General features: G+C 40.9%; 1 protein-coding gene across 1 annotated transcript; it reads right to left on the bottom strand.

The window, feature by feature from the left end:
* Positions 1–2,290: 2,290 nt before the first annotated feature.
* On the bottom strand, positions 2,291–25,367 carry cp110 (centriolar coiled-coil protein 110). The gene is given in 11 exon segments (XM_088342467.1): positions 2,291–3,192; positions 3,194–3,218; positions 10,357–10,439; positions 12,187–12,303; positions 12,459–12,557; positions 14,259–14,375; positions 16,319–16,420; positions 19,938–20,047; positions 21,696–23,877; positions 24,251–24,376; positions 24,967–25,367. Coding segments are annotated over 11 exon segments (3,210 nt in total). The 5' UTR covers positions 25,090–25,367; the 3' UTR covers positions 2,291–3,066.
* Positions 25,368–25,742: the final 375 nt, after the last annotated feature.

Here is a 25,742-nt window from a genome sequence, read left to right as displayed (position 1 = left end):
AGCTTGGGCTTAATTGTCCTAGGCCAGATCTTACAACTACTTGGCATTTTTTCCCTAAAAGACATTCGACTCTCCTGGGCCAGCACAACATTGAATATCAACAGTCTTTTACAGGTAGTCAGGTAGGTCACCCCAGATGCAAAAACTGCCCCCTAAAAAGCTGACTCTGCATTTTTAGTTTTGCTGACCTAAATTATTTCCCAGAAAGACATTCTACTCTCCTAGGCCAGAATGAAAAACAAAAAGAGTAAGACTGAGTCCAGATGGTGACTGAAATCCTGAAATGGGGGTAAAAAATGGTTTTGCGTCTCAAAGCGGCTGATTATTGACACACAGCCATTAGTTTCATATGGGATTTACAAATAAATATGCATGCAGGTACAGTATCTGCATATTAATGTCATAATTCATTGTTTATTTATCTATAAATAAACCATTTAATCAAATTTGCTTTAAAGACTCTGAATTAAAGCTAAATAATATATGATGTACCATTTCAAGAAGTCAATTGGATAATATTCAATAAATTTAAAATGCAGAAGAATTTGATACATATCTTGCCAAATAACCAAATGGTTTTAAAAAAATAGCAAGTACAGAAAACACAACCAGCTATTTGAATATTGGCCTTGAACATAGTACAAGTTAATGCTTCATTGAAAATATTTTTCTAAAAAGCACACCGTCAACAAGAGTGGAACCAAACAACATTATTTTTATTAGTAGTATTTTTTTACCCTAATGTATCATATCATGAGATTTTTACCATTTTTGTTTGGCAGCCCAAATTAAAATGCCTGACGGGCCATATGTGGCCCGCAGACCGTAGTTTGCCTAAAATTGCCTTGTATCAGTCTCTAATAAGTGCTTATCTGTGTCATCACATCTATAGATACTTGAATATCCTTCTCTAAATCAACAAATTTAGTATTATTAGTATAATTGGTATCAACGATTACAACTCTTGTCAGAAAAATACTTTTTGACATTTTACTTTGGAAAAATGTAATTCTGACACACAACACAAAACAATACACTTACTTTTCGTTCGGTATAATTAAATTCTCCTATAAATTCCAAAATATTGAAAGGGGATGTAAGAGGGCTTTATCCCATAACCTCCTTCATTTATACGTTTTCATAAACCAAGTCATGTTTATTTGTATAGCCCTTAATCACAAAGAGTAACAAAGGGCTGCACAGACCACAGATTATTGCAAACCACAGACTATTATTAGACCATGCCCTGATCTAAAACCTACATGAGGCCAAGCAAAAACCTCAACATGAGGAAAATGAAAAAACTTTGAGAAGGGACCGCACATGAGGTAATCCCCCTTCCAGGATGACCAGGCTGCAATGGATGTTCCAATAACAAATAATACACATATATTGTCAATTTAAAATATAAGTTATTCATATGCTATTAAATTGACGTGTGTTTTAAGCTTAGATTTAAACATTTCCACTGAGGTTGCAGATCAAATCTCAGGGGGAGGAGCATTCCACAGCACTGGGGCCCGAATGGAGAACGTTCTCAAACCTGCGGATCTCTTTTTGGCTCTTGGATCACTAGTAGAAATTTTTGGTCTAAAAATCAGACTACTTGCTGTAATGATGAGCACAATACCCTAAAACAAACGTATAAAAAGTTCTCGTGTCTTCCTGTGGTCACCGTCTCACACTGCTGGGCAAGGTACTTTCTGTAATCACCCTAGATAAATGATTACCACTTCTACCCACAAAATAAAGATCTAACAAAGCGTGCCTTCTGTGTTTTTTTTCTTTAAATTCTTGTGTGCAAACATCGTTCAATGGTAGCAATCTCAAGTCACCTTAATAAATGTAACGAGTCTGTATGGTAAGCTGTCCGCTTCCAGTACACAATTACGAATAAGTTTATTCTGCTGGTTTGTTTTTAATTTTTAACTTGCAAGGAGAACAGGAAAGGGCTGTACAACAATTCTGAAGAAAATTCCAGCTGTTCTAAAGGTGCCCCCGTGAGCCTGTTCTCTTTATTGATTTAGGTTACAAATAGCAAATTTGCCACAAAAGGGTGTAAGCGAGATAATTGGCGAAATGTGACCATGATGTAAAATACGCATGATAGTCAAAATAACAACAGTAAAGAATAATAGACAAAAAACAAACAACTGTGGCATCTGATGCAATTTCCTTTGCAGGGGTCCAATATTAAAGACAGATGGAAACAAAATACTTACCAGTTACGGATTTTAAAAATGTTTATCAAAATGCAAAAGAAAGGCAATGGCTGCAGAGGACTCGCAGGTACCATGTTGTAAAAATGTTTATTAACACTCAAAAAGGGGAAAAAGGCATTTGTACAAATATAAATAACACATAAAATATGCTCTCAGCCAAACAAAGGTAGAGGCTAATTTTTGGAGCAATAAAAAGCAATAACCAAGGCCTGATGGCAACGCTTCATGAGAATATTTAAAAAGCACAATTGTCCAAATAAAGGCCTAAAGATATAATAATTGACTAAGAATTTCCAAAACTCTTAAAGGGACAGTGTGTAATGTTTAGTGCTCCTTAGTGGTCCAAAAAATACTCAGCAAAAATACATGAACTATCATATCAATGTTCATCTCATCTCATTAGCCGTACCGCTTATCCTCATTAGGGTCGCGGGGGGGCTGGAGCCCATCCCAGCATATCAATGTTAATTTTTATATTTAAAAAAACTACAGGTTGAGAAATTTGTGTTTCTTTTAAATTGAGGTCGCCATCATGATTGTCTGGGATCTTGCTGCTACGCTGTGCTTTGTGGCCATTTAGAGTTCAAATATTACGCACTGGGGCTTATAGGATAAACATTTTGTCGTGCTAAGCCTTTTAACTTTGAAATTTTAATAAACTGTAAAAAATATTAAAATAAAATTAACCCAAAAAATTTAGCTGAATGGGTTTACCCTCCTCAATTTAAAACAAAAAATTGACCTTTAGCAAAACTCTGACGTAAATAGCTTATAAGTCATTGAAGTAGATCAAAAGATCCATTATGGGAAAAGGAAACTCGAGTTTTCAGTGAAGCTCATGTCATCAGGGTTTGCAGTAGTAAAAGCTCTGAGAGCTTGCTAGCTTTGGGCACAATCGCTCTCCCTGGTTTCCAAGGTGCTGCTTGCTTGAGAATCCGGTCTTGTATTTAGGTGTGTCGACTCCTCTGTGATTTTTCTGACGCCTTCTTCTGAATCCTTGAAGGTACATAAAAACAGTAATTGTTTGCCCGCTGACAAATCTCTGCAAAACATTTTATTTTGTAATCATGTAAATTGCATAAGTGTATCTAGCTTAATACTTATGAGTCAACGCTGAAAAAAAGGATACTTTGCTACAGTAGTCAATTTGTAGTTCACGTAGCACTATTAGTGTACATTTGTAGTCCTGCTGCCAAACAAATATTTCAAAAATGAAAGAAAATTTGGTTCCCAGTAGAAAGTAAGAGCACTATTTTTAGGCTATAAGTGGTTCTTTGACAATGCTAAATAACTCCAAACAACAAAGTAGATTATTAACCTTATTATACTAAACTTATATTACTACTAGTACATGGAAGGTGTGGTGAGAGGGGTGAATGCAAGAGTGTTTGGCAAAGGTGTAGAGATGATGGATAACAGTGGAACGGTGTGGCAGGTATGTCAGTTGTTGTTTGCAGATGACACAGCACTTGTGGCCGATTCTGAGGAAAAATTGAGAAGGGTGGTAATGGAGTTTGGATGAGTGTGTGATAGGTGTAAGTTATGTGTGAATGTTGCGAGAGTAAGGGGATGAGGTGTTCACGTGATGGAGTGGGCATGGCGTTGGAAATAAGGTTGCATGGACAGGTGGTGGAAGAAGTTGAAAGCTTTAGGTACTTGGGTTGTGATGTGGCTGCAGTTGGTGGAATGGGGTGCGAGGTATTGCACAGAGTGAATCAAGGAAGCAAGGTTTTGGGTGCTCTGAGGAGAGTGATGAGCAACAGGAGTATGAGTATGGTTGTTAAAAGGGGACTGTATGACTTGGAGCCTGAACATAGATTTGAGAAGGAAATTAAATGTTTTTGAGATGAAGTGTTTGAGGAATATGTTAGGACTAACAAGATTGGATAGATTGAGAAAAGGAAATTGTGAGGGACAGAGCTAGAGTAGTGATGTACCTGGGCCAGCATGTGGATAAGAGAGTACTCGGTTGGTTTGGACGCATGGAGATGATAGATGAGGAGCGAATGTTGAAGAGGATCTACAGAGCAAAAGTAAATGGAAGGAGACCAAGAGGAAGGCCGCGATTGACGTGGATGGATGGTGTTATGAGTGCATTACAGGAAAGAGGTCGTGGAATCTAGAGCTCTTGTTGGTGATAGGAATGAGTGGAGAGGGGTTGTAAAAGGACAGTGGGATGTTTAGACGCGTTTTAAGGGATGAGTAGGGCACCCGTATGATGCGGCAAGGGTAAAGCAGTGAAGGCTGTCGGGCCCCGTTGTTGAACAGAAGAGTGTGTTGTGTCACCCTGACCCGAGTGACATGGCCGCTTTCTCGTGTCCCGTTTCATCTGGAGGGACGAAAGCATGACCGACTTGGGTGCCGAGGGGCTTAACTTGTTTGGGTGTTTAGGTTGGCCATGGTCCATGCTACTTTTTTCCCTTTTTATTTTCTTTGTTTTTGTATGTTTGTCCCCCTCGGATGGGTCTGGCCTTGATGCGGCGAGGGAGCTTGCGTGTTCCAGTGACCCTGGAGAGCGATACCGTCGGGAGCTTGCTCCTGGTAGGGTCACCCATGGCGGGCCGGTCTCCGGGGTAGGTTCCAGACAAACAAAGACCCCAGCGTGTCGGTACGCTGTGAGGTGGCAGCCCCACCAACCGACTATCCTGCGGAGGGCTAACAACTCACCCAGGAGAAACACACTTTGTTACGAAACTGACCAGAGAAAGAAGCCGGACTGACCAACACGGTAACGGACCCCAGCCTGCCCCCGACCAACGAGTACGGATCGATCTTCGTCATAAGACCCGTGTCGCCACCTGGAATGTCCAGACACTCCTTCGCCCCGGAGCTGCCACCCTGCTGTCCCGAGAGCTCTGTCGCTATAACATCACCATGGCAGGGCTCTGTGAAGTACGATGGCAAGGCAATGGTGAAACAACAGCTGGCAACCATTGCTACATCTGGAGTGGCCCCGAGAGTCGGACCGGCCTTTACGGTGTGGCTCTTGCCATTCCAAAAGCCCTCCGGAGGTCCCTCATCAGCTGGACACCAATAAGTGACAGACTACTGTCTGCTCGATTCCTCCACCATCACGGCAAGATGACAGTGATCGTCGCCTACGCCCCCACCGATGTCGCTGATGAGGATGCGAAGGACGCGTTCTTTGACCAACTCCACCAGGCTGTCAACCAAGCCCCACCACACGACGTCACCATCATCCTCACTGATGCCAACGCCACTCTATCCAGCATTGATCGGTCCCCCGGCTCACCTGTCGGCACCACCTTCGTTGACAGCACAACAAACGACAATGGCAACCGCCTCCTCCTCCTCTGCCACCAAAACAACCTTTGTGTTGCTGACACCTGGTTTCCCCGGAAATGCATCCATCACTGGACGTGGTACAGCCCAGATGGCAGAACCAGGAAGGGATTGGACCACATCCTGATATCACGACGCTGGAAGTCGTTTGTAACCAACTGCCGGGTGTTCAGAGGAGCACAGCTTGGCAACACAGACCATCGTCTGCTGGTGGCCCAGCTCAAGCTAAAGCTCCGAGCCAACCAGCACAAGACTCTGCCTCGCCCCGACTCCTCCCGACTCAGCGACCCCAACATCGCCAGAGACTTCAGTTGCTCCATCCGCCGCTCTCTTGATACCCTGGCTCCTGACAAGCTGACAGACTGGGCGGCCTTCAAGGAAAGTGTCCTCCAGTCTGCTCACAATGTCCTCGGACGCCCGCGATCCTCCCCGAGAAAGCCCTGGATATCAGAGAGGACACTAAACATCATAGACCAGCGGCGTGAGGCCCGACTCCGAGGCGACCTCACAGAGTATCGGAGACTGAATCGCCTGCGCAATGTGGCCATTGCTGAAGATAGGGAGAGGTTTTGGCAGGCAGAAGCCCAACAGCTTGAGTCCGCGGCCAACAACAACAACATGAGCCGCGTATTCAGTCTACTACGCCAAGCCCGTAGCGGCCCACACATAAAGACAGCCCTGGTAAAGGACTCAGACGGCAACCTCATCATGACAGAAGCCAACTGCCTCGAGCGCTGGAAGGAGCACTTTAGCCTCCTCTTGCAGCACAGCACCATCCCGGCTGATCCCACCCTCCTACGGGCTGCGAGCACAGCACCTCCTAACGACACCTGCTGCACAGACCCCGTAACACCCGAGGAAGTGAGAGCTGCTCTGAAGAAGCTGAACACCAAGAAAGCCCCCGGCATCTGTGCCATTACCGGCGAGATGCTCAAGGCCGGCGGTGATGGCATGGTGGAGTGGCTAACCCGCCTATTCAACCAGGTGTGGGAATCGGAGCAGCTGCCCACCGACTGGACCAGAGGAGTCATCTTGCCCTTCTGGAAATGCAAGGGCGACAGGCTTGTCTGTGGAAACCACAGAGGCATAACCTTACTCTCCATCCCGGGCAAGGTCTTTACCAGGATCTTGCTCAGCCGTGCCCTTCCAGCAATCAGAAGCTGCCGCCGTCCCCAGCAGGCTGGCTTTATGCCCAACCGCTCCACAACGGACCACATCTCTGCCGTCCGTTTGCTGATAGAAAAGACCCGTGAATTCCGTAAAGATCGCCATCTATATATCGGATTCATTGATCTGAAGGCCGCCTTTGACACCGTCTGCCACTCTTCACTGTGGAACATCCTCCAAGCTCTCAGAGCACCACCCAAGATCATAGCCCTGTTCAAGCTGCTCTACAGCAACACAGAGAGCTGTGTCCGTATCAACGGCATTGACTCCGACTGGTTTGCTATCTCCAGCGGCGTTCGCCAAGGCTGTGTGGCTGCTCCCGACCTTTTTAATTGCATCATCGACCATCTGATGTTCAGGGTTAGTGAGCGCATCCCCGGAGTGTCTTTCGGCAACTACCACCTGACTGACCTGGAGTATGCTGACGACACCATCATTCTCAGCACTTCCTACAGCCAGCTGAGAGACGCTCTGGGCATTTACAACGAAGAGGCAGCGCGGCTTGGCCTGCAAGTGAGTTGGACGAAAACCAAGTTCATGTATGTCGGTGATGGACCAGATCCACCTCCCATCCAAATTGGTAGCGACATCGTAGAGCCTGTCAAGAGCTTTGTATATCTGGGGTCCATGGTGACAGACAATGGGGACCTAAAACCAGAGATTCTCCGCAGAAGAGCCCTGGCAGCATCTGCTCTGCAGTCTCTCTGGAAACCACTCTGGCGGCACCAGACCATCGCACGCAAGACGAAGCTCCGCATTTACAACCTCGCCGTACTCCCTATCCTGCTTTATGGCTCAGAAACATGGCCCCTGAACGACACCCTGGCCACAAGAATCGATGGTTTTGATAGCAGGGCTCTCAGAACCATCGAGAACATCAGGTGGCCCCAGCGAGTCTCCAATAAAGAGCTCAGAGCCCGCACGTGCCAGCCCCAAGCATCTTCCTTGGTCGCACAACGCCGCACCCGCTGGTTTGGCCATGTCCTTCGTCTACCACCAGACCATCCGACACGAGCCATTCTCCAGTTTGACCCAAAGGCCGCAGGCTGGAGACGACCACGAGGGAAACCCCGCACTCGATGGCTCGACGTCGTTGCGGGCGACCTCCAACAACACGGAGTTGCCGTAGAGGATGCAGAACAGCTGGCACAAGACCGCCAGCATTGGAAAAACCTGGTTCATCTGGTCGGCTCAACGCACAGGGACGGGACCCCCCGACCTTCGCTGGAGCAATAAGTAAGTAAGTAAGTTGTATGTTTGTCTTGCTGTCGGTCACCCCTCTCGAGGGATATGACCAGGGTAGGTAGGTAGATATTACGACAACAGTTTAATAATAACTGTACAAGCCTCACTAAATGTTGTGCATATTTAGCGATCCAACCTGTATAAAGTTAGGTGAGGTAAACAAAATAAAGAAATGTTGCGTTTCAGCAAAGTATTTTCCTCCCTTTATTTTCCAAATGGAGCACAAAAATAATCTGTATAACTGTAAACATAAATAAAAATTCCTATTAGCTCATCTCCAAATGCAACTGTGCATAATTTGTCATGAAATAAGAGAGGAATCTAACTTTTATATCAACACATTACTTCTGAAACACAAAGGTGGGGTGCATAATTTGACGTGTTCTTGAAAAGTTATAAATTAAACGCTTTCTCCATATGTTGACGATGCCCAACCGAGTTCAAAGAGCCTTTACATATTTTCTTCCACAGCGCCTATCTGCTTTTATCTTACTTTTATCATCTGTGTTTCAGCCATGGAGCGCATTACCTTGGAGGAAAGGGGACAATGGGGGAGGAGAGTGATTTTGCGCGTGCTGGCTGTTTTCTTTAAATCTACTATGGAAATGTTGAAAGTAACAAAAGGACTGTTTCAAATACAGCCCAAATGCCGACCCAAACCCTCAAAGAGATGAAAATGAGTTTATTTGGCTTTATTATTGTATTGTTCTCAGCTCAGGGATGCTGCTGGAAATGTGAATTTCCCTTAGGGGATGAATAAAGTATCTATCTATCTATCTATCTTATTTGAACGAGTCTACTGTAATGGTAAATGGTCTGCATTTATATAGCGCTTTTCAAGTCAATGAAGACCTCCCAAAGCGCTTTACAATGTGCTTCACACACACAAAAGAAAAAGCCGCAATGATGACTTCAGCCAGAAGATGGCATCAGCCAGTACAGTATTTTGAAGTTATAGACACCACCTTAAACAAAACGTTTAGTGAAGTACATCTTATTTTCCACGTGGCGTTACGAACCTACATTGCCCTAATGGAAAACTTGACTGCATTGGTTTAAAGAAATTGTACAACATGGAGTGTAGCTCGCTCTTTGACCTGAACACGAGAACAATCACAAACAGGAAAAAGAAATCGCACATCAAACCTGCTGTTACTGCAAGTGTCCAGCAGATGGCATTAATGCACGATAAACAACCAAAGAAATACAGTAAATGAACGGTCATCAAGACCAACTCAGTAACAATCAACATTTTGTTAACAATAAACATCATCAATACAGAGATGCCCTGCTACTTCGCGCTTCGGTTATTGCTAGCCCACTCTTTCTAGGATTTTTAAATGAATTGATTTTGACTTTGTTGTCGTTAATATCATTGTATCTTGCATTGTGTTCAGCGGGGACAAATTAAGGTTGGCGCCCTGTTTTGTTGGGTGTGACTGACTGTGTGCGCAACTGTGATAGGCTCGTGTATGCTGTCAGTCAAACAGCCAGAGTGGGTTTGTGCAGGCTACATCTCCGATTAAAAACAAACTCGGCGCACGGCTACATCAAGCTTTTAGCGGCTTGTTAAGTGAAAAAAAAATTAATAAATTAAATGGGACTCTAAGGAATGTCAGCAGAACGCAAAAAATGCTGTCACCAGCAGGTGCTCCGTAGGATTATTATCGGGTTCAAAATGTGACACGGGTGATGTCTGGGAGAGGGCAAGAGTTGTGCTGCTGGTCCGGCCTACTGCTAATGACTAGGCTAACAACTCTTCAAAAGCCAATTTCGTTTTACTTTTGTATAATGAAAATAAAACCAACAGTCCGAGCCTTTGATTTTTGCGTGGAGGTCGGGGGGAAATAAAGTCCGAACCACACAGGGGTGGACATGCCGTGCATGTTGAAGTAAGTGGACGCTCTTCGCCTCATACCGGAAGCTGCGGGTGCTTTTGACGAATGTCCCCCAACTTTGTTTCACCTTTGTATAATGACAATAAAACTATTCATTCGATTGCTATTATTTGTTGTGTGTTATTATTTGTAGATCTATATTTGTTTTTTGTTACAGTCATACACTCTCAGTCGGTAATGTTGGCATCTCGAGTTAAGTTCATACCTTTGGGGTTTTTATGAAGGTGCTCCGCTATTTTCACTTTTCACAGGTGGTTCTTGTCCCCGTGAAAACCGAGGGATCTTTGTACTTAAATGAACACTGCTTGATTTTTCTAGACTTTTTAGTTTTAACAGAAAATTATTATTTCGTAACTTGCTATAAACTGCTGCAGTAAACTACGGAAGACTTTTAGTATTCAGTGGCTATGGAATGTCCAGTTTCTTGGATAATTAGGGCAATATTTGTATTTGCTGGCCTTTTAAGTCTTATGAAATGAGTATTTGTGTTCTCTTTCAAATATCCACAGCAGAATACTCACAAAATCTCTCTTTTCCTCATGAGTGACTTCCGTGTTTCGGCCGAAAGAGAGCTCCTTCCTTTTGGACAGCTTGATTGTACCATCTGAACAAACAAAAACACCGGTCCAAATTATCCTGGTGTAATTCCCTCGAATGCAACACAGAAATTAGTTAAAAAAAAATAATAATAAAATAAAATAAACACAATCACATTTGTGCTGTTGAGTACTATTTACCAGTTTTATGTCAATTCAAGTCAAGTCAAGTAATTTTTATTTGTATAGCCCTTAATCACAAAGAGTCTCAAAGGGCTGCACAAGTTATTGCAAACCACAGACTATTATTACACCATCCCCTGGTCTAAAACCTACTGAGGGCAAGGAAAAACTCAAAAACCTCAACATGAGGAAAATGTGGCACATGTGGTAATCCCCCTTCCAGGATGACCAGGCTGCAATGGATGTTGCAATAACAAATAATGCACAGATATTGTCAACAAAAAATATAGGTTATTCATATGCTATAGAGTAGAAGTGACGGTATGTCACTTGCTCGCTGTTATTACTGGTTAGCCTGTGCCAAGTATTATGGTATGTCAGTGTTTCTCAATTGGTGGGTCGGGACCCAAAAGTAGGTCACGAACCTGTTTTCAGTGGGTTGTAGGCCTTTGCCTTGGCAGAATAATGCTAAGGAAAAAACATCTGAGGGTCAATTAAACTACTAAAATGAAGATGGCTATAGTTCGCTGAAATTGCAAGTCGACACTTGAGGGTATCTACACTTAATAGTCAATACTTTAGGAGGTTAAATGTAAACAAAACACTGCCAATGAGAGCCCCACTGCTCCCTTGTGTAGTGGAGGTCCAATTCTTAGGAAGACAAAAACAAAAAAAAAAGTTCCCAGAAGGCAACACGCCCGCGCCCCCCTCGACGGAGCCTCGCGCTAACCTAGGGGGGGGGGCTGCCCCACTATTTGAGAACCTCGGACATGATTGTCAGACATCTTGCTGCTACGGGAACCACCAAAAAACCTGTCATTTTTCTGTTTCTTCTTCTTGCTTTTTTCTTTCTTTATTTTCTTTTTTGATTGTCCGCCATCTTACTGCTACCCTCAATAACAAAAAGGTAACAAAATGAGAAGAAAAATGGTGCGATTGATCACTTTGAGCCTCCGTAGTTTGTATTCTTCTTTGCGCTTTTTTTGGTTGCATCACGTAATACAGCGGAATCGAGTGGTCAAATATTACCCACTAAAAACACGTTACTCTAAAAACTTTCAATATACAGCCAATTGAGAGTCAAAGAGAAAAAGGGGTTTTGGTCATATTGTTTGATTTTAAACAAAATCAATATATTCTACTATCTCTGCTTTGAACTCCACAATCCTTTTAATACATCTAGGAAGTGTATTTGTTTTTTTTGGGTCGCGGATTGCAATTAGGGTGGATCCTGAAGTCTGATTTGTTGGGAATTACTGATCTATGTCATGTTCTGTTATCCTGAAGAAAAGAGTTGTTTTTTAATGGTTATGTTAAAAAAAAACTGCTGGTATGATTTATATTTGGGAGTCTTATTGATGCGGGGAAAATAGTCGCACAGATAAAAATCAAACTACAGTACACTAATAAATCAGCCACATGAGGGAGCTACAACTTTAAAAATGAAATCACCTTTTAAGCATAAGTGCTGCTGATAATATTGACAACAAATTGTGGCAAATATAGTATGCAATTTCACCATATTGCCATTATCATTACATTCCCCTCGAATATCAAGATAGAACTTTTTGAAAGGTCATAAAATGACTGTGTCAGCAGTGTTTCGCACATGGTTTGAAAGCTTTGAATTACCTGTCGTCTGAGGACTTTTTCCCTTAACAGCTTTCTGTCGAAACTAATCATTCGCATCCTTTCCTCAACTGACAGACAGAAGAAGATACCGTGCATTTCGTATCGTGCCGCTCGCAACTGCAAGAGAGAAATAATCACACAGGGGACACTTGTTTTCAATGGAAAGTGTGAAATTTCGCTGTCCGTTCTGGGTAATTTGCTATTTAAAGGATAAATGCATGTTGGCAGGAGGCAAGTCGACAGATGGTGATAACATGTGGCTGACTTAATACCTGCAGAGAGACTCGCTGTCGCAATAAACGATCCTGTTTGCTACAGATATCCCCTCTGTGAGGGGACAGCAGGAAATCCTGCAGGAATTGTTGTGTGTCCTGAAAGAAAAATACATAATGGTAATCACAAATCACAGAAATAATTATTTTCTAAATATAAACTAAATATCTAAATCAATGTGTGTATGTAGTAGAGGTAGGATCTAAGCCCTAGTCGGACCCAAATTCAGGCCAGTGTTTGACCTAAAATGTAAATCATTACGTTCGGGTTGGGTTTTTCTCTACCTAACTGTGATGTTGCTACGCTAACATCACAATGGGCTGAGGCATTTCGAGGCCGGGAGTAGTTTTGGCGACGATAGACCGTGGTCCACATAAAAAAAAGACTGGTTTAATTTGTTATGATAACCTCTCATAAAACATGAAATTTCCGGTTTGCTACAGGAACGGTCCTATGAATTAAATAAATTGGTCGGGCTCGGCTTGGGTCGGGTCAGATTTTTTTAGGCTTCGATCTTATCTCTTGTTTGGGTCGGCAACCTCCGGCTCTGGAGCCTCATACGGCTCCTTAGCGATGCCTACTGGGGCGGCAGTAGCTCAGGAGGTAGAGCGATCGTTTTAGGATTAAGGGATCCCAGTTCGAATCCCGGCTTGTCCGTGTTACATGTCGAAGTGTCCTTTGGTAAGACATTGAACCCCCAATTACCCCCAATAAGCAGGTTAGCGCCTTACATGGCTGCACAGATCACGGCCGCTATTGGGAAATGTGAAGCGCAATGTAAAGCGCTTTGGGAAGTTATTGACTTGAAAAGCGCTATATAAATGCAGATCATTTCAGATCATTTCATTTCATACTGGCTCCCAGGCACCTTCTAAAAATGTTTACCAATTAAAGAAGGTTGGAGAGGGAAATATTTTTTTTAATCTGATCGCTCAGTGATACTGGATTATAAAAACACTGGATACAGGATGTCGCATCGATCGCAGCAAAGTTATATATAGTGACTTGAAGTTGTAGCTTTCAGGCGTGAACTCCTGGCTGTAGGATCTAACTGTAATGTAATGTAAACTCTGGGGAATCTCTTTTCCGCTGGTTTTCCTCTCTCCTCTTTTCCCTGTGTTGGAGCAGAGCTGTGCGGGGCCGAAGCTTCACCCCATAAAGGGGCAGCGTCCCAATGTAACTCAGTACATCCTTTAATTTACAAAGAGAGTGAGAATAGGCTGCTGCTGCGTTTTGACCATACACTGACTTGTTTGACATCTGCACTGAAATCAAACCTAAACTGTATTAATTTACTTTTATTTACTTTGCTTCTTTCAAGGAATGCTGTTTTATTTCTTTTTTTTTCATAAATGCATGCTGTGTTTCATTGTACTCTTTTTGTTCCACAGTTAAGGGATACTGTATGCACGGTCGATCATGTTGTTGTTTATTTTAATCCTCAAAATGAAAGACATCAAAAAATGGATATCTTTATTGCAATTTTAGTTATATCAAATGAATGAAACAATACTGCAATTTAAAAATATTGTCATGAAGTAAAACTGAAGGAGAATCCTACAACAGAACAGTTACTTGGTGCATCATTCTCCACAGGATGAGTGATATTGAGATAAGGCTAATATAGATACATACATTACACTTTTAACATTTAGGGTACCCAAACCCTGCTCAAGTATGTAGTGTGCACCGAGTTTTAAACAACAGCAGCAAAAGTGACAAGAACATTTCAACAAAGCAAAGATGGGCAGATTAGCTGGAGCAGATGTGAAAAAGCCAAACTGTCAGGCTTGACTCACCCCAATGGTGCGCACCAGCTGTGCCACTCTTTCAGTCCTGAGCAAACGGCGCGTCAGATAGCCTTTGACGGCAGCTAACAGTAGGGGGCGCCAGCGGTCTAAGTGAGAGCCGGGGGGCTAATGAAGAGAGAAGGAATGATGAGCCGGGTGAATAATGAAAAGAGGAGGGGAGAGGAGAATGCTAATTCCATCAGTGACAACCAATTAATTTTCCAGACTCTCAAGGTCTTTTGCTTGACATCAGTTTAGCTCATCCGTGCATGTGCGATGCTTTCATTCAGAATCATAAACAACTGTTCTTGTCACTTGTTGATTGTTCAGCCTTCTGAAGGTAACGTTTCTTTAAAACACAACAGAATAAACTAACAGCTAGAAAGTATAGTTAGTGTGGGGAAATTCTCAACTGTTCCTCCTTAGGGTCACATCCTCAAAAAATGAAGTATTTTCTTTTTTCCATTTTCTCTTTTAGAGGGACTTCTATTATTTAGCGCCTTGTTTGGGTATTATATGTCATATGGGTCTCTAGTAGCATTATTGCAGGTCTCAATTGTTTTTCTTATTTTTTTTTCAAATTTCCCTTTTGTTTTTGGTTTTCTTGTTTTGATTGGAAATGCATTTCTAAAATAGCAACTCATGTTATTAGTATGTAGTTACAATGTTGTTGTTATTATTATTATTTTTGTTATTATTGTTATTATTATTATTATTACCAGCTTGTAATCAATAGAAGATGGGTTGGAATAAGCACCCTCAACCAGTTTTACATAATTTTAAAGACACTGATTAGGTCAATGATTTCTCATGAAAGTTGGAAATCAAATTTTCTAGAGCAGTGATTTTCAACCACTGTGCCGCGACACACTATTGTGCCGTGAGAGATCGTCAGGTGTGCTGTGAGAAATGATCCAATGTCACTTTTTAAAATTTAAAATGTTAAAAAACATTTAGGAATCATTTTCTGCAAATATTATGTAATTGTCAAGTGTATGTGCTTTAAAAACAGGGGGTATTATAAATTATATTGTAATTAAACATACTGTTCAGTTTCATTTTATAACATATTTGGTTAGTGGTGTTCTGCAAAATTTTCCCAATGTAAAAAACATGCCCTGGCTCAAAAAAGGTTGAAAAACACTGTTCTAGAGACTCACTATGACCCATCACTGGTGAGCCATTTTCAGAACCAGACCACAGGTTACTAAGGTGCTTGTAGAGGGGTACCCGGTGATCACGGGAACCAGATCGGAGACCCGTGATGTATTATATAATTGTATTGTTGAGCTGTTTCGTACAAATATTGAGGTGTCTCCTTTTGATTTAGTGCTTAATGTTGTTTTTTGTGCTGTGCCTGAATAAAGTCACAAACAAAAAAACAAGAACTATCATATAAACGTCCATTTTTAAAACTACTCGTACTACGAGAATTTTGTATTAATTTGACATAACATGAGGCTCACTTGGAAGGAACCGACATGATTATCCGCCATCCTGCTAATAAAGGTAACCCCAAAAACCTAATAAAAGGATCGGCAAAAAAATGGTGCCGTTTGGTCACTTTGAGTCTCCGTCGTTTGTATTTTTCTTTGTGCTATTTAGCGCTTGATTTCAATTTCTCAACACAACACAATGCCATTTTGTGGTAAAATTTTACAGTGTTTGTTTAAGCTTAAAGAGCTAAATTTGTTGTCTTTTTATTTTTTATTTTGTTTTCAAACATTAAACAGAAAACAAAATGTCCAACAATAAAGAATGTAGCTTACGTGTGTGTATATATATATATATATATATATATATATATATATACACACACATTTTATGAAAACAAAATGTTATTTTGGAAATTAACAAAACAAATTAAAAATACTTGCATTAAACACAATTTTTAGTATAAGTTGTAAGCCAAGAAACAGGGTGTGCCGCAAGTGTTAGCTGTGCAGTACTTTGGCAACACTGGTTTAATGGAACTCCCAATATTTTTTGGTTGACATGATCAAGCAATTGAAAATAGATAAACATATATAAAGCAGAATCTATCATATTAACACATGCAACTATAATACCTGAGAGAGCTTTGAGAGTGTCACCATGTTCCCAAAATGATAGTCTGACGGAGTGTGATGGAAGGGTGAGCTCTGGAGCTGGCAATACTGCAATGCAAGTGCCTGTGAAGCACAGGAGAGGTCACAAAAGGAAAGTCAATACGGGCGTGTGTGCGTGCATGTACCAGCTTCTATAAAAAAAATAAAAAAAAGACAAATTTGGCAAATATTAAATTGGAATGGAGAGAAAATAAGGAAAGAGGAAGGAATTAATTGAGGGTGGAGGAAAGAGAGAAAACTGGAGGGATGTGGCATAGGAGGGGGGCAACACCCATAATGAGATAAGACAGACGGCAAAAATAATACCGCTGGAGAGCGAAAAGAACAGTAGAGGAGTCATGAGACAAAACAAAGAGAGGGATGAGAGACAAAAAAAAGAGCAAGACCATTAACGGTGGCACACGGCAGGACAATCTGGCAGTTAACCATGGACACTCATGAATTAAACAAATTATCCTTTCCTTTTCTGTGTCAGTTGCCCTCGCTCCCCTCCTCCCTCCAAGAGAAGGCTCCAGCCAGCTTGGGCTTCAGTCTCATCATAAATTACAAAAAGGGCACAGAGGGGAGGCGAAAGGGAGCGTTTATATTTATTGGCTTAAGTTCATTATATTGTTGTTAATGACATATCAACTGAACAGCGCTCTTGAATAGAATGAGATGTGTACTTGATAAAGATACACAATAGCGATTATAAAAAGTGGTTGACAGGCATATACACACACTCAAAGGCAAGCATCTCAGCTCTTAGGGATGTGATGAAACATTCATGTCAGAAACTCTTAGGTTTTTTCTGGAGGGGTGGGTATTCTAGGGGGACATTGAAGGTCTCTTGTAATGAGCAGATGTCTGTAGTCTGCCCACAATCCACCTTTCCCAGAGAACCCAGGTATTGCAGCATCGTTAGAGCATGTGGGTCAAATTGGGTATGCATGGGTCCTTACGGACAAAAAAAATAATAACAATCATATCTGATATATATCCAAATTATGATTGATTATGAAAATTTACTAAAACGAAACATTTGAAAATTGTTGGACTTTTGCCCATGCATTTATCTCCACTTTAAAGGTGAGGTGTGTTGTTTGAAGTGTCCCTCATAAAGTTGAATATTATTTATATTAAGTATGTGGTAACAATGTCCAACTGAGTTCCAAGAGGCCTTATGCTTTATCTGCTTTTATATTACCTTTAGCAAAGCTGTTCCGGGCAGAACACATTAGGTAGGAGATATGGGGGCAAAGGGGGAAGTGCTGGAGTTGACGTCATGCTCACCCACCCCCTGCGTTTTTCTTTCTTTCTATTCGTTCGTGTAGCATGAAAATGGTGAAAGAAAAGGCCTGCATCACGTGGAGTTGAAATGCCAACCCAAACCCCAAGAAAGATGAAAAAGAAAGGTTTTTTCGAGCGCATTTAAGAAATGCACATACTTGTACGAGCATCATGAACAAGCTAAGATTGTAATGGTGACACAAGACAGGAGATGGCGGCAGGGGGTAAAAACGTTCCAAATTCCGTACAGCTCCTTTAAACATGTGGCTGGTTTAAAAAATTATTAGGGAGGGTTGAACACAGACGTACTTGTAGATGATAATCTGGACCCAAGTCACGAGCACCCTTTCCATTGCCGAAGTCAGAGCGCAACAATTTTTTGTTAGCATTCCTACTAATCATTTTTATTGTTGATATTTGCTTTTAAGTATATTCCTACACACTTTTCATCCAACAAAATGCAATCTAAAATGCTGCATTAACGCATTTAATGTACATAAAAACAAATACAAAAAAACGCCCTCCTTTCTATGCATACACAAATACAAAGATTTTCAAGGAAAACGTGACAAGGCACAGATCCTCCAGGAAACTACACATGTTTTCTGAAACACTGTTATCATCGCATGTTTTGCAGCAGAAAACCCGGATTGGGTTTTGAGTGTCCCTCAGAAATGTGTTATTTGGTTAGGTGCCTCGGGCTGCAACAAAATATCGTAAAGGGCGCGACGAGACGGTATTTGTATGCATGAATAAATGAATTAATGGCCTTTGTCTTGATACAAGTATAATGAAATTTGAGGGCTCCTCCTTTTAGTACAAGTAAAACTAATTAAAAAGGTAAACGTGCAAAATGGTCCTCTTGATCCAACAATATACTCACAATCTACAATTTTTCACTTTCTAAAAAAGAAAATCAAATATTTGCAGGTGTATAGCATACAATTCTATGTAGAATACCGTATTTTCTTAAACCATAGGGCCAACGTGTTAAAAGGCGCAGTCTCCTTAGCTTGTTCTATTTCTGTATTAAACACATAACCAGGGCGCATTGCACGATAGGGGGCCAGCTGCCTTTTGCTGTTGCCGCCTTAAAAAGACAACCATACAAATGTGTGGATTTGAAAATACACTGGAAGAAAAACAGAGGTCAGTTGTTGTGAATTTAAGTATTGATTACAAAGTAAAACACATGGATAAAAATTTGTCGGAGTTCGTTTTCCAGCATCCTCCACTTGCGAACCATCAATTCATTATTAAATAGCGGAAAGAATTCAATGAAGAGAAAGTGTGGGACAACTCCGTTTTAAGTCTCCGGGTATCACAACAGCTTTCGAATTGCTAGATTTGTTACGTGGATGGCATCCATGAGTACTGCCGCAAACAATGGACGTGACGTCACACGTCCTCGTCTGCATAAGCGGGCGACTTGACGCATTCACACAGGAGATGCATAGAAATCACAGGAGATTGCCTACAAGTTTCATTTATTTGAAAACGCGAACAATTTCACAAAACATCAGATTTCGCCCCAACATCAAATTTGAATATTAAGCTCTGCAGTTTGAAACTAGGCTTATATACACGCCCACACCTCACCATTTAGCGGTGACGCCCACACTTAGGTGTCCTTAGCCAAGACCGCCACTTCAATCACACACAGGACGTACTGCAGAATAGTGGGTGTCACACAATTTTAAGAAAATCTGAGACTTTTTTTGTGCGCCTTGTGGTCATGAAAATACAGTACTTTTGTTTACTGTTAAGCTATTTGACAAACACTTGGATTTGTTATTGTTTTATATTATAGAATATTCTGTTGGTTTGCAAGATAATTTATATCTGTCCAAAAAAAGAGGAGGAAGTAAAAAGTATTATTTTATTTTTAAGTCCGATATATTGATTATATTGTTGGTGGGGGGCACCAGAAAATTGAATGCAATTGTCCTGGGCTGTAGTTCATACAACACTTATCTAATTTACCAAGTAAATATGGACTAAACTTTTATCCTTCAATGTCCTGTATCATTGACTTTGGGTAAAGTCACAGACTTTGCGTAAGTGAAATATGGAAGCTCTAAAAGGAATTCAGATCTGCAGAATAAAAAGTGATGCAACATCATGCAAGGAGTGGCCCGATGGGAAGGGTGAGCTTTGTTTGACAGTATTATGGTGGGTTGAACAAATATTTATGTAGTTTCAACATGGAGAAACTACATACATCCACACATTTCGAACAACAACCAAGCGGATGCAGTGAAAGCTAATTCAATTTTAGACAGAAATCAATATTTTAGATGGACAAACATACCTGTCGCAGTTGTTCTTGTTGTCTCCTGTGTTCTTCTTGCAAGGCTATGACCTGAGCATCCTGGGCCTGTTTCAATTTTTTGGTAAAATGATCCATTTCCGGTGAAGCCGCTGACGTCACAAAAGGAGGATAAAAAAAGGGAATTAACCTTGGTTCACAAAGATTTTTCAAATGTTTTTTTTTTTTTGGGGGGCAGAGCAAAAAACAATAAAAAGATGACTATAACAAATAGCCCGTATACTGTCTGAGGTGTTCAGATAACTTCGACATAACTCCCCTCCCAGCGATCAAAGAATATACAATATTCCACCATGTGTTCAACTCTTATTATAGGGTTACATCACTCTTAACTTACCTTACACATCAGAATAGCTTTATCAAATAATGTAAGAAATAAAATTGTCAGGTGTTTGAAATGTTTGTTAATGGGGCAAAAGTGTGACAAAAACCATGTGATTTATTTATAATTTCCACCCCAAACAAAGCCAATTGCAGTTTCGTTTAACATTTTCCTACACAGTTAACGAAGACAAGGGGATGTACCCAAATATTGTAATCGCTAAATTTTCAGTCATTATGGATGATCATGATTTTAATTCAAGTATTTCACCCAAAAATTTACTAAAGGGTTAATAATTAAAAAATAGAAGTTTTGCAAAATGTTCAAATGCCAGTGATGTATTGATATTTTAAATGAGTTGAAACGATAAACAAATACATTTACATTAAAGTATTTTAACCATTTCATGTACAACATGGGTCTAATACCGGATTAGGCAAAAGTATTCAGTAACGGGGCACATTGGGTTAAATAATTTTGCCGAAGTGCAAGGGCAGGAAGAAAAAAACATTGATAATATTGACATAAAGGGACACCGAAGAACTGTCTATTAGGGACACTGTATCCTAATTACCGTGTAAAAGAATTAAGAAATAACAAAATATGTTCCAAATTACAGAAAGAATAGCTTTATTAACGGTTACAGAACAGATTTTGGGTGCACCTGGAATTCTAAAATAAAATAAAAGTCCTTAAATTATAAACATTTTTGACTGACCATGTCAAACCATAAAGGCATACTAAGAACCCTCGCTACTTTCACTTCAGTTATCACTAGTTCACTCCTTTGCAAGAAAAAAAAAACATCTAATTGGGACAGCCAAGATTCACGCCGATGAGACAGCATTCCTTGAGTTGAGATCTCTTTCATACTATATCGTCACGAAACACCTGCACTGCGTTCTTCTTCATCTTGCTGAATAGAACTTGTGTCCAGTGCCTTAGTCGTGCCGCTGAAGCGATGCATCCATCTCTGGCTCTCTCTCTTAAGTCGGCCAGTCAGTGCTTTAAACAAATCGAACAAACCCCCCACCCCAACACCCCCAAAAAATAAACAAAACAGACCAATTTAAAATATGGACTGGGTTTCAAATTGTTCTCTTCCTCGCTCTCTCAGTATGCCAGTCAGCAGGGCTTAGGGCTTTTATCAGTGGTACATTTGTGTATCATATATTATCATTATATTTTTGACATTTTTGTTCAGCGGACCGGATTAAAAAGGCTGTATGTGCCCCGCAGCCGTAATTTACCCAACCCTGGTCGAATACATTAACGATGTTTTGTGAATAGGGTGTGAATTATTTATTTCCATTTTAGATATAAGCCCAATAAATCTGCATGTTTCTCAGATTTGCAGCGGATGTAATGTCTTCCCTTTGCACAGGACAACGATTTAACATTTGACACGTAAGTCTTACCTCTGGAAGTAGTGTAGCTGGATCGGACCTCTGATAAGTCCTCAATGTTGTGTGCTTTTACTCTCTCAAAGTTGTCTGTCACATCATTCAGGAGCAGTCTTCGTTTCACCTTGGTTGACATACCCCCAAAACCTGCCACATTCACTGGAGTCAGCCCCTTAGCCCGAACCGGCTGGTCGCCCGAGTCCTGTTCGGAATCTGAACTATCAAACAGTTGCAGCTCAGACTGTGTGTCACGGTCGAATGATTGGTTGATAACATTGGAGCCAAGATTATACTCTGAATATCCACACTTTCCTTCTGGATGATGTGAATAGCTGTCCAATCCAGGGTTTGCGGGTTCCGATTTAACGTTTCTGAAGAAATCTGAGACTGGCATCCACTTGGACACACAGAGCAAATTTTTATCTGGTAGCCGATGCTCTGGGTTTCCCTTGAACTGTTGACAAACAACATTGAATGCTTCTTCATTGATTTTGTCCTGAAGGGTGACCGTTTTTTCTTTACCCTGCAAGACTGACAGGATGTTTTCATTTTGTTTGTCCGTGTTTTCAAACATGCCCCTGCGAGAGTCAAGTGATTGTTGATTGTGTTCATCTTTGTTATTTCCATCTTGCTTTTCTATGTGGTTCTCATTAGGCTTCTCGTCCCATTTTCCGTCAGTTTGCATAAGGGATGAACATAGATCAGAAAGCAATTCTTTTAAACTGAATAGGCCTGACTCAAGCTGGTTTATGTGTTGTGATCCCTGGATTAAGCTGCTTGGCACATCGGTTTGTAAAACCATGTTACACTCTTCATCAGCCACAATGCTTTCATTATAACTTGTGCTAACCATAACTTTCTTCCTCAAGTTATTAAATTTACATGGTAAACATTTTGAGCTCGTATCACGAACAGGGCTTTTGCAAAAATTAGGAACTGGGATACAATGGGGTTCCAGGTATATAACTGGGTCTGTGGTTGCCTGATCATTGGTCATGCGATTTAACTTTTGGGCTTGTGAGAAGGGCTGTTGGTGAGGTAGATTGAGATCTTGAGATACTTTTTCCGGCTTACGGTTTGCCTTTTTGCTGATCAATTCATCCAGAACTATTTGATTTTTTTCTCTTTTTTTGCAAGTAGAAGACGCCGTTTTGACAAATCTCTTGTCTTTAGATTTTCTTCCCTCCATACCATTGTAGCAAAACTCAGTATTCTCCTTATCAGAGTGGCTCCTCTCCTCAGATTGTTGTTGCACCTGTAATTTTGCCTGGATATTAGCATTTTTGGCTTGGTTTCTAAGCAAGCGCTGCTGCTCACGGTACTCCTGAGATTTTTTCAGCAGGTCCTGAAGGCTAGGCCGATTAGAAAATGGTGATTGAGCTTGAGGCACCTGTGTGTTGACAGAGTCTGTATTCTCTAGGTTGATTTGAGTATGCGGAGTAGCTAATGAACAATCAACGCTTAGTGTTTGAGGGGACATTGGAATATTAGAAGCACAGATGTCTAGAGATGGGACTGGGACCACCACTTGCTTAATTGTTTGACCTTCCCTTATCTTGGGTGGAGGAGAAGATGGAAGAATATCTTGACTCTCAGTTCTTTTTATTTGACCATTTACACATTTCTCTGTGTAGAATATTGAATCATCTGTAAATTCAGAACAAGAGCTGTCTTTCATAGACATAAAATTATGACAAACTGATGACTCTTGTCCACTTCTCTCCAATTCTTCTCCATCAATAGGAGGGTAACTAATAATATCTGATATATTGCCAATTGTCTTTGCGGTTTTGGGACGGAAAAAGTCAGTAGTGTTAGGAGTTCCTTGTGGACCAGGACAAACATTCCTTGAGTCACAACTTTCTGGAGCACAAGATGTGTTTTCTACGATTGCATTAGTCATGCAACTCATGGATGCAGAGCAGTGGTCTGTGCCATTAAAGCTTGGTTCAGTAGATTGTTGGTTTTCATATTGTTCAACATGGCACCCTTCCATGTGACTTGATTGTGGCATCATGTGAGATGTGATAAAGTCACTATTTGTTATTGATGACGTTGTTTGAACATGTGCACAATTCACTTCTGCCACGGTGTTTATACTTTTATGAGTAAAATCGCTGGAGTTTGAGGAATCCAAAGATTTTGGGGTGCCATCTAATTCCTTGAGTAAGTCCTCCAGTGTAGGTGAATTTCGCATCTGTAATTAAAAAAAAAGTCAAGTCAAGGTTATTTGTATAGCCCTTTATCACAAACAGTCTCAAAGGGCTGCATGGAAGAGGTCACCTTAGGCCAACTGATAAAAATACAATACATGTTTTATTTAACAACAACGCTTAAAATACATTAATGATCTGTGAATCACATAGCAACGTTTATGGAATAAATACTGTATAAGCGTGCACCCTACATACAACAGCTATTTTCAAATACATGGGCACCATATTCTTGGATAGCCATCTTTCTGAAATTCTCTTTATCAAACTACATCTAACTGACCATCTACAGGTATTATCATACATTCAACAAGGGTAGCCTTATCAAAATGTGTGCCATAGAAGAAAACACCAAACCTGAACACGTTGTAGAACTTTTTGCACATATGCCAGCCTATGATTGCACTTATTCCTTCGACTACGAGCATCTTTTAGCGCAGTCTCTTTGTGCTGCTGCATCTCTTCTTTCTGTGCATCTGTAAGCTGTAGTAAACATAAATAACTCACAACACATGACAAACCACCTTTTAAGCATAATGGAAGATGATCATAAAGTATTGAGTTATTGTATTAGAAAGGAAATGTTTTTTAATATAGGACATTTATGTAAACAAAAATGATTACAGTACAAACCAATTATAATAATTTAGGAATCCCTTTTATGGTTGAAAGTTCAGGACAAGCACTACCTGAAATGCAGTATATGCTGAGATGAGAGTAGGCACTATAGTTTTGTAATTTTGCGGTTACCCATGTGACAATATTGAAATCACTCACTAAGTTGAACTGTAACTATTCTCGGAATAACTGGTTCGGTTTCTTTTAAATCTGAATTTCATATTCAAATTGTAGCCTTGTTAAATTAGTCAATTAGGAAAGTTTACGCAGGGGTGTACTATATGGTTATCCTGCAACTTCGTCCAGAAAAAGTGACCTCAGATGAGAGTTTAGTCTCAAGGAAAGATTTTGGGATGCTCTCACCAGAGCTACCTGACTGTCTTACTTTAAACTAAAAGTTTGTCTACCTTTGGTTCGAGTTGGATGAAATATATGTTAGAAACTAATGCTCATACCACAGGAGGAAGGATGGGCTCCCCATAGAAGCAAATTGCAGAGGACACAGACTTTTTCGGCTCCTCGTCCTCAATCCGCCGCAGTAACAAACGATCCAGGACAAACGTATCGTAGTCCTCCATTGGGTTTATCCTCTTGTTGTTTGTCACATCTGGGTCTGATGCTGTTTTGTCTTTGACAACGGTAGCTATGACGCTACGATGATTAGCAAGCAAGCCAGCTAGCGAGGAAGCTAGTCAAGTCACTGTTTCATAGAATAGTCACTCAGAAAGAAAATGTTCTTTTGAGTCTAGAATTAAACACAAGGGAGCACTCAGAAACAGTTTATCTTTCTAAAGAAAAGTAGAAAAAATGGTTGCTAATGAAGTGTTTCCCTTTTACCCGCGTTTCTTCCCGGATAAACTACCGGTGACAGTTTGGAGAGTGATAAGACCCGGAAAAGATCTAACGATGAATTGGATTCACTGTACCAAACAAATAAACCAAAACAGACAAAATCATAACATTTACATTCATGTATTGTTTTTTCTCAATAAATGCTACGAAACTATAAAATATATATTTTTTTAAATCGCACTCTTAACTTTGAGGAAAAAAATCCAGCCCATATTTTCATAAGCTCCCAAAGGGACGGTGCGGAGGATGGTATTAATACAAATCCGCTACTGCCCCCTACAAGGCAGAACGTGTTATTTTTATTAAAGTTCGATTACCAGAGAGCGCACTTTGCGTGTTGCGTTCACGTTAAATCAACGCTCGCCCAACAATTTTACCA

Source organism: Urocampus carinirostris, chromosome 8, assembly GCF_059441175.1.
Source record: "Urocampus carinirostris isolate Australia breed hairy pipefish chromosome 8, RoL_Ucar_1.0, whole genome shotgun sequence".
Classification (NCBI taxonomy): domain Eukaryota; kingdom Metazoa; phylum Chordata; class Actinopteri; order Syngnathiformes; family Syngnathidae; genus Urocampus; species Urocampus carinirostris.
This window is presented reverse-complemented; position numbering and strand designations above follow the sequence as displayed.